Genomic DNA, 12,768 nt, shown 5'->3' on the forward strand with positions numbered 1-12,768 from the left:
TTATCGTTTCAACTTGGTGAAAAACTTTTCTCTTCCTTCAGGCAAAGGTATACTTCTCTAAATACATTTTTATTGTAAAAATATACACGAGTTAACATCTTTTTGACATGATGAAGTAAAAAAAAAAAAAATTTAACGTATATCAAAACGTATAGAGAATTATTCGCGAAATCAGAGGACTTTTAAAAGTAGAATTTTCGATTCGTTCAATTTTTTTTCATTGTATTATATGTCAATAAAATGTCGACGTTACATGATTTCAGGTTCTTAGCTCGATTTGTTTTCGCATTAGACACAGGCTTTCGAAAAATTACAAGTATAAACTTGTGAAGTGAATTTGACGTATATGTAAAAGTTCAAAGTAAATTTGTTTCACAATTCTCTATTCGAAAACAAATTGAAGTAGTGAGGAAACACATTTTCAAATTTAAATATGTCATAAATTGCGAAGTACTATGGAAAATTGAAAGTTGAGATCCGAATGAAAGTTACATACGCTAACTCATCCAAAACTTTGCACTTCAATTTATGAAAATGCCCCTCCCCCCCCCCCCCCATTAATAGGTATTATAGTAACCCATATTCAATCCGAAATTAAGTAAAAGTTCAATATTATCAAGTCTTGCTTAGTATTTGAAAATAAAACCTCGTCAAACCAGTTAATTTACTTACCAGTTATACCCTTCTGTAAATATATCAATTACCCTTTGTATTTTATCTCTCATACTCCATTATTAAGATGTTGTATATTCTAGACTATATGGCACACTAGACAGTGACGTTTACGTCTTATCACCTTTTATGGTTAATTATTTGTTTGATATGAATCCCAAAATCTAATTTTTGCTAGTTCAAAAAGAGATGATAAACAGTGCAAGCGAAAGTTGAAGGAAATAATAATTTCTATTGACAGCAATTCGCAGCTTAAAAATTATTTTCATTGGTCACAATGTTAAAGTTTTTTAAGATTCAACTCTGGCACTAATGGACCAAGTGAAATGTATTTTATCCAATGATCAAATGACAATAGAACAAATGAAAAATGTTGAGCATATTCAAACTTAGAGAAAATAGTTGATCAAGTTTCCCCTATTATTAACTCGATTGGAAAATAAAAAATTTCCGAAAAACATTGAAGCAAATTTTATATACAAACGCAGATTTATTTTTTCCTCAGTTTGATTGTTAATGCGTAATACATGGAATACCATTATGATCTAGTTCGTAAATTGATGCGAGTGTACAAATTAATTGATTTCTAAACTATTTCACAGGGGTACAAATCCACTAGCACCGGACGCAGTGGATCTTACGCAACTGACGTCAGTAGGTGATTGGCTGGCATCAATAAAAATGTCAAGATATGCGGAGAGTTTTGAAAGAGCTGGGGTAACGACGTTGGAGGCTGCAGCAAGAGTCACCGTCCAAGAGCTAACTGCCCTAGGAATAACGTTAGTCGGTCATCAAAAGAAAATCATGAACAGTGTAACTGCTCTGAGGGCTCAAATGTCAGCAACGTCGCAAGGTTTCCTTGTCTAGGAATAAATCTGAAAAAATAGATGCCAATCATGATGTTATGATAGTTAACCCCAATGGACTGCACTATATGTATGTACATGTATGCAAAAGCAAACTTATTAGCAATATACATACATGCATACATATTATGTACGTATTTGAGATGTTAACGGACCAATGAAAAGACACACGGACGTCTTTCTGTATTAATTATGCCCGGAGTATTAAACTGCAGGTCTAAAGTGACCGAACGCGACATTCCACTATGTACACACACGTATATACAGTAATAGAAGTTTGACGCGACAGCGATTTGAGTGTTCCAGACTGTAAGTACATGATATCGCACCGTCTGGAATAGATAAATAAGAGTTAAATTCATATTTCTTAAACCAAAATATTGAATAACATGTGACTTTTACAGAAAAGCCTAATCATTTTTGCTGTTGTAAGTCTGTGTATGTATATAAAGTTATAAACATATATACATATATAGATACGTAAAAAAATCAAACGTCTAATAGCATATTCCAAATGGTCTAACAGAACTCGGAATCTACTACGCCTACTCCTCGAGAATGAGATTTCAATAAACAAGAGAAATTCTTATGGCCTCACTCTTATCTTAACAGTAATTACGTCAGAAAAATCTTTGGAACATTACTTCCATCTCTTTTCCGTAACAATGATTATGGATAGTACTCGTGTATATACATATATATTATGTAATTATACACACACATATAGAATAGTGTGATACCATTTGAAACCCTATTTTTCCATTTTTATCTTGCTTCAATGTATTGTTCTTCTTTAAGTGGACTCTGATCATCTCAGATTGGTAGTAAATCACTTTTCTGTTTCTTTTCTCGAAATTGCTAGCCCTGCATTACCGATATAATATTGTAACTTTTGTGTTGCTTGAAAAATAAGAGGTTCTCTGATTAAGAAGGCAAATGTAGCGAAACACAGAAAATACAGACCAAAATCATATATTCAAGAAAATACGTCCTTCCGAGTTAACATCTAGAGAAAGACTGTTTACAATAATAGTGGTTGGCGCAGCAACCAAGCAATTCATCTATTTGTAACATGTATTTATCTTGAAGGGGTAAGATTCCCTTCTTTAAATATGCAGGGTGAGAAGGTAACCTTGTTACAATATTTAGAGCCATGCAACACCCAATGTTTCAGAAATATTTCTGTTCGAACATACCATGTGAAATGGTTTTAAAATAAGTAAATAATATTTGCTGTCAAATTTTTTTCAAACAGTTTGGGCGAAAAATATTTGGAAGAGAAACAATATATCTTGAACAGTAAAAAACAAATAAAACACATTTAGTGACATGCATCTGAAACCCTTCTAGAGCTGTATAATTTAACTGCGACAGTTTTGCAAACTTGGAGTATTTGTGAACCATAGGTTTTAAACATCTGTGCTATGTGATTAGACTATTGGAGATGACTGATGTTTGAAATTCTGTCGGAAGCTGCAAAATTTAGGGAAATAGTACCAGCCCAGTATATAATACATATTATGTCTGTGCAAAAACAACGTACCGTGATCGAACTTCTAAAATCCTCTACCCTGGATAATCGAACCATTATATAAATAATTAATATAGTAGTGATTCAAATTCATCACGCACTTGCTCAAGACCGTGTGCAAAGATGAGAGAAAGCAAGACACTGTAAATATACATATGTAATATATGTATACGTATATCTTTTGCGATTAAATTATCGTATAAGTATTACATACAAATAGGAATATGATATCGTGCAGCGATATTTTTAATATTACGCTTTTGTTCAGCTCTGCTTTGACAGCTAAATCGCATACAAATGCATAAGTTTTGCGTTTTATATTTTATATAGATCATAGATGCATAAGTATATGTACACATATTGTGTGTGTATGCTGCGTGCGTGTGTGTATGTGTGTGCCTGCGTGCGTGCGTGTGAATTCTATCGGAAATGATAAATGTGCCAACGCAAAAAGTGAATAAATGATTATTATAAAAGTAATGGTTATTAAAAAAAGATGAATAAATAATATTGATGATACATCAGCTCCAGCTACATAAGTGCGTGCTCTATGCTGCATATGTATTTATACATGTGTCGAATCAATATTATTTGGTAACAAATATCGAATACAGATTTTTTGTAATAGATATAGTATTGAGAAAAAAACGAAAATGAAAGGAAATGATAAACGAATACTCATATATACGTATGGGGCTTTCGCGTGAATTTACAATCAGCAATCGGTTGACCATGACATTTTTTGATTTCGTCAAGGATTTTTCCTATGTTCGTTTGACTTCTGCAAACTTGCCCCAAAAATTTGCAAAATCAAAAAACATCATGTTCAACCGTTTACTGAGTTCACGTGGTAAGCCCAATATCAGGGCCGGATTTAAAGGTGTGGAGGACCAAGGGCGACAAAAAATTGGGAGGCCCCCAATTATTTTTCAAACAAGATAAACAATTTTCATTTTTATTCAGATATCAACTTATCTCTGCTGCCCGTCTTTGCCTGCGCGGTCAGTCGTGGCGTGGCGCGCTTGTAGCGGGGAATCCCCGCTGCCAGCAATACTTAATAGACACCCCGCAAATATGAGAAGTTCGCGATACATTGCGTTATTCTTTATTTAATCATTTTATGAACATTTAACGTCCATGCTCAAAGTCCTCTCTATAGGGAACTATTTTTCTTAATGTTGGATTCCTCATAGAGAAAGCTTTAAGCGTCGTGCAAAAGAAGTCTTGAGGAAGCAAGGTTCAACTCGCAACTTTCCTTGCGAAAATTTCCAAATTTCACAAAATTTGAATCCATCGACCGATTTTCTCAAAATTTTATATCAACATTCTTTTTTAAATAGTGTATTCATATTCTAAAATTTTGCCTAACTTTTCGCAATTCGTAAAAATCATAGCAACTTGATCATTTTTTTTTAATTTTTGGTAAAAAAAAGTTTTCAATATCCGAACCGTTTGACCGATTTTCTTCAAATTTCATACCAATTTTACTTTTATAATACTCTTAAAAAAAAATCTGCACGATATCTTGAAATTTGCAAGATAGAGCGATTCGACGATTTTCCAAAAAAAATTTTAAATTCATAAAATCCGAACCGTTTGACCGATCATTCCCAAATTGAATACCGACCGTCCTTCCATGATAGTTTATTTATAAAAAAACTAATTTTTCTTTACAAAGTCTGAAAATTTTTAGAAAATAATTTGGTCACAGAGATTTTTCAAAGATTCAAAATGTCGTAAAATTCTTCATTTTCAATTTCGAAAAAATTTCGACAAAATTTGGAGTGAATGTAGGGGTTATACAGATTAATATCTGCGAAATGGGAGCACTGTGGCGCAAATCGTTCTCGAGTTATAATCATTGCAATTTTACAGTGCCAAGACATACACAAATACACATCTAGACATTTTTTCTAAATATGATTGTTCGTTATTTTGCAAAATTTTAAGCACACAGACATCGAAAACTGGCAAAAAAATTTGTTTACCGTCACAAAGCTTCTTCCACGAGGGAGCAAAAAAAAAAAAAATGCCTCATGAAACTGAGCGAAATTTTTTTTCTCAGAAAAGTGAATTTTTTCATATTTTGCATATCATGTGTTAGCATATTTCACCTAAAAAATTATATTGTGGCGTTCCCTCTCTTGTGGAGTCCCTGGGGCTTCAGTCCCTGTTGCCCTCCCCTAAATTCGGCCCTGCTCCATATATATTGTATACATCTGCATGTAAGTGCAGTGTCCATATTATCCAGGATAATTATTATTTACACATGGATATGTATATTATATGTATATATGGAGCTTTCCATGTCAACTCAACCAATGATTTTACCTCACTATTTTTGATCCGCTTCACAATATCTCTAAATTTTTTCATATTTTTGCCCCTACCCTTAACTTTTTTGTAATTATTCCGACTCGTCTCAAAACCGGTTTTTTTTTTTAACTCTTGAGAAATTCTCTAAAGTTTTATTTTTCATTCCGATCATTTTAACACCCGTTTCATGATAATATGACTGTTTGAATATTTTTTATTTTGCATTTTTAATACTAAACAAATGGAAAACCATTTTTCGAAGTTCCGAAAATTCTTTAAAAATTTGGTGTGCTCGCGTCAAATGATTGAGAACTGAACTTAAAATTTTGTGGTAATTTTTTGAGAATTTCAACAAAGGCCAATTTTGAGATGCGTCAGAATAATCATAAAAAATTAAAGGGTGGAGGAAAGTATCTGAAAAAATTCGGGAGTGCTTCTTCGAGATGGATGAATCGTATGAAAAATCGTGAAGCGAATCAAAAATGGTAAGGGAAAATTATTGGTCGAGTTCATATGGATAGCCCCATATGCATGCATCTAAAAAATTGATATATATGTATATATATATATATATGGGTACGTCCAATACTTTACGACCGCAGCTTGCGGGCTTTGGTCAGCGATTCGGCTGCTGATTTTTTTTCAACAAAGTAGGTTATAAAAAAAGACGATTCTCCAAATTTGAGCTTAATATAAGAAAATCTGGTGGCTATAGAAATTTTTGAAGTTTTTAATAATTCAATTTTTTAGTTATTTTCACGATTTTTTCATGGGAGCTCTATGGGACTTAAAGACTCGAATCAAACGGCATTCCCCTTCTCTGACCTTCTATTTTGAGGAACAAAATATTTTTTTACTCCAAAGCAAAATTCAGTTTAATTAGGACCCTTTTCATGAACTACTATTTTAGCAAAATTTCGCATAACTTTGAAACGCTGCCAAGTCAAGAATTTTCTAAGTAGACGGCCAATCGACGGCTAGAATTTTTCGTCTAGGTATACTTTATCACTACCTACACGAATTATTATTAATTACCACGTTTATTTTTATATACGGCCTCGCAAAACCAACTGATTTCTGAAAAAACGCGGCTCTCAGATAGCTGTAACTTTTTTCTATCAACTCGAAATAGCTTGAAATTTTCAGGGAAAATACTCAATTCTATCCCCAAACAACACTGAAAATTTCCAGCTAGGAGCCGAAGTTGTTAACGAGCTGTTCAAGTTTCCCACATAATATTTCGTATTTCACGGCATTATCAACTATATAACAAGCATTGAGTATGACTTCACGGGACACAAAGAAACAAATATTTAATTTCAAATAAATAATTACAATACGAATGATAAATAAAAATATTTATACTGCTATAAATATCCTATTATCGCAGTCAATGAGTTTTTTCCTAAGGCGATACAAATTATAGGGATGTAAGCCATATTTTTATAACATTACTTCACTATGTAGTTTTGCAAGCTCTTCATTTTTTTGTATTTAGGTTAATAATCGACAAGTTTAAATTTTCCACGCGCAATTGAAGAAGTCGTTGATAATGCCATGAACTACGAAATATTATGTGGGAAACTTGAACAGCTCGTTAACAACTTCGGCTCCTAGCTGGAAATTTTCAGTGTTGTTTGGGGATAGAATTGAGTATTTTCCCTGAAAATTTCAAGCTATTTCGAGTTGATAGAAAAAAGTTACAGCTATCTGAGAGCCGCGTTTTTTCAGAAATCAGTTGGTTTTGCGAGGCCGTATATAAAAAGAAACGTGGTAATTAATAATAATTCGTGTAGGTAGTGATAAAGTATCCCTAGACGAAAAATTCTAGCCGTCGATTGGCCGTCTACTTAGAAAATTCTTGACTTGGCAGCGTTTCAAAGTTATGCGAAATTTTGCTAAAATAGTAGTTCATGAAAAGGGTCCTAATTAAACTGAATTTTGCTTTGGAGTAAAAAACTATTTTGGTCCTCAAAATAGAAGGTCAGAGAAGGGGAATGCCGTTTTATTCGAGTCTTTAAGTCCCATAAAGCTCCCATGAAAAAATCGTGAAAATAACTAAAAAATTGAATTATTAAAAACTTCAAAAATTTCTATAGCCACCAGATTTTCTTATATTAAGCTCAAATTTGGAGAATCGTCTTTTTTTATAACCTACTTTCTTGAAAAAAATCAGCAGCCGAATCGCTGACCAAAGCCCGCAGGCTGTGGTCGAAAAGTATTGGACATACTCATATGTATATGTACATATATATATATATTATATTATATTAATGTGGTCCTTATTTAGGGTGGTGACGAATTTCTTCCGGACCGCCCGTCAAATCAACTTCAAATGATTCGAAAACAATTACCAAATTTTTTCAGATTTTTATCTCAACTCTAACCCGTGCCTGTAAAAGGGAGGACTTCCTCATTCAAATACACGTGATTCGGATATAATCTCAGTATATATCCTACTGTAAAAGTAATAATGTTCGAACAAATCTATAACTGCGAGGTTTTAGTGGGCATTAGTGTTACTATCTGAGAAAAACATTCACATTATCATACCAGGTAATCTAGACAGATTGCACTTTCTCTAAATGGAAACAAGTCAGATTTCGGGGATGTGCAATTCATTGCGATTGCATGGTATGATGATGAGAATTTTTTCTCAGATAGTAGCACTAACGCCCACTAAACCTCGCAGATACAAATTTTTTTGAACATTCCCTATATATAATGCATGCACGCACTATACGCGTCACGAGTTGTATGTACGTACCTGTCACGTATTGACGTATGTACGGTGAAGAGCTAGGCAAATAATGTCCAAAATCTGTTTTTGAACACAAACATATCAAAGTATTGGAAAACTATGCGAAATGAAATTTAAATTTAGAGAAGGTGGACAACGAAGAAAGGAATGGAAAATAAAAAATTGATAGAAAGTGACTACGAAAGTTTTTTTTTTATATTATCATTATTATCACCTGCAACGAAACTTTTCATTAGTCGAAACAATTCTGCTGCGTCATGAATAATGTCGGTGTACAAAAATTGTGTACTCTCCGTTTCAATTCATATATTATTACACTACAGCATTAATTCCGTACAAAAGTGAACAGAAATATTTCATCGAACGCGATTATTACTCGAAACTCAAATAGGTACACACAAAAGTACAGGAATACATGTATTACATAGATTGAACTATATTCATTGATAATCTCAGTAGTTATTCAACCATTTATCAGAAGTGAAGACATTACACACTATATTTATTTCTGTGTACAGAATCGCTATTGTAAAGACTGTTTCGAAATATTATAATAATACTACTCATGGCACGTCGCGACGCTTTCTGCCACGGTAATTTATGTATAATTATCATTTCTAACGTATGTAAAAATTATACTTTTAAAAAGATTACTGCAATAATTGTAATTAACAAGAAAAAAAAATTCCTTTTGTAATTAATTGCGGTAAAACATGCCGTTTGCCAAAAAAAATTTTTTTTACTCGTAACTTAAATATATACATACGTCATACATACGCTGTAATAGCATAATGAAAATTTTATTGAAGAACCTACGTAATATTATATAGATGTCCTTGATTGGGGAGTGTTTTGCCCCGTTTGTTATATGTTAAGAGTATGCGATATCCATCTTAATTATATAATATAAAAAAATTGATTGTATGTACAATATTGAGCGGCAATTTATAACAAACAGAGTTATAGAAGTAATACTCATATTTAAGGAGGGCAAAGATTAAGCAATAAATAAATACATGCATATGCAGATTTTTATAGAAAATGTTAAAATTTGAGAAAATAATTATTAACAACGCTATCTTCCTAAATGTTCGTATTGAATAGTAATATCTACATGGTTCAAAAATTTTATCCGCAATAATCAGTAATTCTAACGCAGCAGTGTAGTCTTGTACGCAGACCGCGAATCATTATTACAATCGGCACAGACTAATGCCGGATAAAATTTTTCATCCAAATTTAACAAATATTCAGCTATACCATCTGTACCTATATATGTCTAGCGAAAATTGCTCGAATATCGTTAAAAATGCCTTTCAATTTAAGTCGAACAGACTTGTGAACGTGAATTGAATTGGAAACAACGTAAAAAACGAGAAGAGATGAGAAGTGATAATAAATAGCATTTTTTATACGATTCTCGAATATTTTGGATGAATGTTGTAAAAATCTAATTTTTCTATATTTCGAAAGATACACTACATGTGGACTTGAAGTCTTTTTAACGATATTCCGAGTGATGTCGCATATTTTGGTTATTGTATATGTGTGAAATTCAAAGTAACAAAAAACAAGAATGAAATAGTGAAATCCAAATTCTTGAGTATGAGTGTGTCCTTCTTAAAAAGTTTTTTACGCATCAAATTGTTTGAAATTTGTTGGTATTTTACTTGACTATTGTTTTAATGTTTATTGAATTTATCACAATCAAGTGCTGAACTATTATTTATTAAACTTATTTATTATTTAGAGATCTGACTAAATTAAAAATTCTACTTGCATTATAATCGATTACACAGAAAGGACAGATTGTTTCAACCATAGAAATATTTCTTTGCAGGTAAAGAAAATAAAGTGTGTTGGTTGCAAGTAAATTTCTGTAAATGGGCAGAATTTTTTTGGAAACTTACTCAGAGTTTTGTTGCAGAAACGAAATATTCTGTTTCGGCACCTGTGAAGATACACTCTTTTTATCGAATAATGTTTTTTCTCAGCGTGGACAAATAAATTTTGCTATTTTTTATTACCTTCAAAAACGAGTTTCAAAAACTCCTTATCATTCCTAAAGATCATGAGGCAAGAAGAGACGGAAAAAAATCATGAATTCAATGTACAACTCGACTAAAAAGAAAATATTATTAGACCAAAAATATTTCTTTATGGGTGGCGGAAAAAATATTTTGTTGCTATTACTGAATTTCAGATAAGTGAAAATTTCGCTGCAACAGAAAAATATTTTTTTATCCCCTGAAAAGACATATTTATTTGGTTGAAACAATCTTCTCCCATTGTATGTGTAATTTTAATTATTAAAAGTTCGGTAACTCTTGTATAAATTATGTTTAGTTCTTTGGTGACCGAAAAATAATAATTATTTTATATGCTCTTCCACCTTATTCTTTCTTTGATTTACTATGTTATTTTTTTTAACCGGCCTCAGCTGTCAAATTATTTGCAATGACTGCAGGTACCGTCCCACTGTATTCAGTAACTTCAAAATCTCATAACTACTCAATTATTAGTCAGCAAAGTTGAGTTGATTGAGCTGGAATATCTCCTTGTGTCTCGGTTATTATTGTAAAAAAAAATTACAGACACACTTACATATATATATAAAGATAAGTTTTCAAACAAACTTCGGAATGTGTCTAAAACATTTTTTCCTATGGTGTTGTCAAGACGATGTTGAATGTACATAAGAAATAATAAATAACATACCTTATATGATGTAAATTAATTTGAGACGTGGTAAGCAACAATTATTATTAAATAAATGAAACAAATTAAATCCCGCACTTCTGTTATCACTAAATACAGTACATATTACATCGTATCGATTTCGTTTCATATACCTACATAACTTAAACGTTTTCATTGGTACAGGATTCAAAATTCTTCGTTTGTTAAACGTGGTTATTGCAGGTCGTCCAGGTACCTACATGATACTATTTTAACGCAAGATGTTTATCGTAAATTATCCATTATAATTGATACAAATGCAACGCAATTTCGCATAAAACAACAAAATTATGCACAAAAATTAAGGATCCTAAGTGAACGTTCCGATTGTTTCCTGTTTGTCTTATACACATTTATGTCCAATTGAGATCGATTTGTGGCGACCTCTCGACAACAACCAGGTTCGCCCGTCGTCAGAACCGAGAGCAGCGCCCCAGCTCGTAAGCGGCAGCGCAAGCAGACGCTGACGTTCCGTCTCGGCGACGAATGATCGTGCGAGAACTGGCCCTAAGGGCGCGCGCCAAAAACTAGTAAAAACCAGTTACATCCAGCCAGAACTGTGGAAAAAGAACCGCGTGACGCTTTCCTCTAATCTCTAAAATAAAGAAACAATAACTCATTGTCTGTGATACATCCAGTGTACCTGTCATTCAGTTACCCGTCCTCCTTTGATTGAGGCTAATATAGCTAAGAAAGCCAAAGATTCAGAGTCGAAAACAGTATTACTCGTACTTGAAGGTGGCAAAAAAATGAAACTCGTAAGACTCGAGTAAAATATCGCAGAGCCTGCCTTTCAGGAAATACAACACAATTCCAGCGATTTTTGATTGTAATAAACATACCATAGCTTACCGACGTACAATTACCATCAGAGAGCTTCATAAGCTCTTACCATAGTTTTGAGATCCAGGGCTATAAATAATGCTTCACTATTTTTAATGCATCAGCGTTTCCATTAGCGATTCAATTCTAATTTTTAATGCAAAATATATACATTAGCCGTTAAATTTGTTTTTGTATGGAGAGGTAATTTCATTAACCTCAACATTTCAATTTTTAATGCAAAATATTTCTCTTAACCATTAAATTTCAATTTTTAATGTAAAATATTTCTCTTGCCATTAAATTTCAATTTTCAATGGAAAATAATTTCATGTGCCATTTAACTTGAATTTTGAGTCAGGAATAAATTGGCGGGGACGTGATGTGAGCGTATAAAATGAAACCGTCGATATATCGTAACGTGTGTTGACTGAAGATATATAAAGACTGCTAGCCTTATGGGGCTTCTTGTAATCGGAAATGGACGAGATATATTATGTGACGGTGTGACATCGGAGCGGCAATTTCCGAAATTTCCAGAAGTTGGTCACTGGAAATCGTTGGTTGAAGATACAGCTAGACACACAATCAGTAGTTTTCGGTAGCGAAATACCGATTAAGCATTAAAATGCAATGGGCAACCTGATTCAATCACCCACTTCAGATAAACCAGATTTTATTCCTAATAAGTGATTATTAATGGTGTGCATTTGCTACTGAAATGTAGAACTCCGCTGAGGCGTTAACCTGCTCAGGTGTTGCTCTGCTGAGGTGTTGCTCCGTTGCGATGAGGACGCGAGAGGAAATAGGAGTTTGAATGGACTAATTTTATTTAGAATTTCTTGAAATATTGTAACAGGAATATAGGATAATCGTATCCAACTCAACGTAAGAGTCGAAATCCCTAATTATAAGGTATCCACGATTAATAAACAGCTTCCGAGTCACTTAAAATCATTTAAATATTACGCGCCGTTACGCCATATTGACTCGAGACGAATAGGGTACAGACATTCAAATTCAGGCTAGCGCGCAGGCGTCAAATTGTCGAGCGAATTATC

General features: G+C 33.0%; 1 protein-coding gene across 11 annotated transcripts in view; it reads left to right on the plus strand.

Annotated features, from left to right (window-relative positions):
• Positions 1–10,883, plus strand: part of Eph (Eph receptor tyrosine kinase) — a 167,863-nt gene extending 156,980 nt beyond the window's left edge. For all 11 annotated transcript variants that reach the window (XM_069136936.1, XM_069136939.1, XM_069136937.1 and 8 more), the window contains one exon: positions 1,275–10,883. In XM_069136936.1, the coding sequence (XP_068993037.1) occupies positions 1,275–1,539 (265 nt within the window). In that variant the 3' untranslated portion in view covers positions 1,540–10,883. The remainder of the gene's footprint in view (positions 1–1,274) is intronic.
• The last annotated feature ends 1,885 nt before the right edge of the window (positions 10,884–12,768 follow it).

This window comes from Neodiprion pinetum, chromosome 6 (assembly GCF_021155775.2).
Source record: "Neodiprion pinetum isolate iyNeoPine1 chromosome 6, iyNeoPine1.2, whole genome shotgun sequence".
NCBI classification, from domain to species: Eukaryota; Metazoa; Arthropoda; class Insecta; order Hymenoptera; family Diprionidae; genus Neodiprion; species Neodiprion pinetum.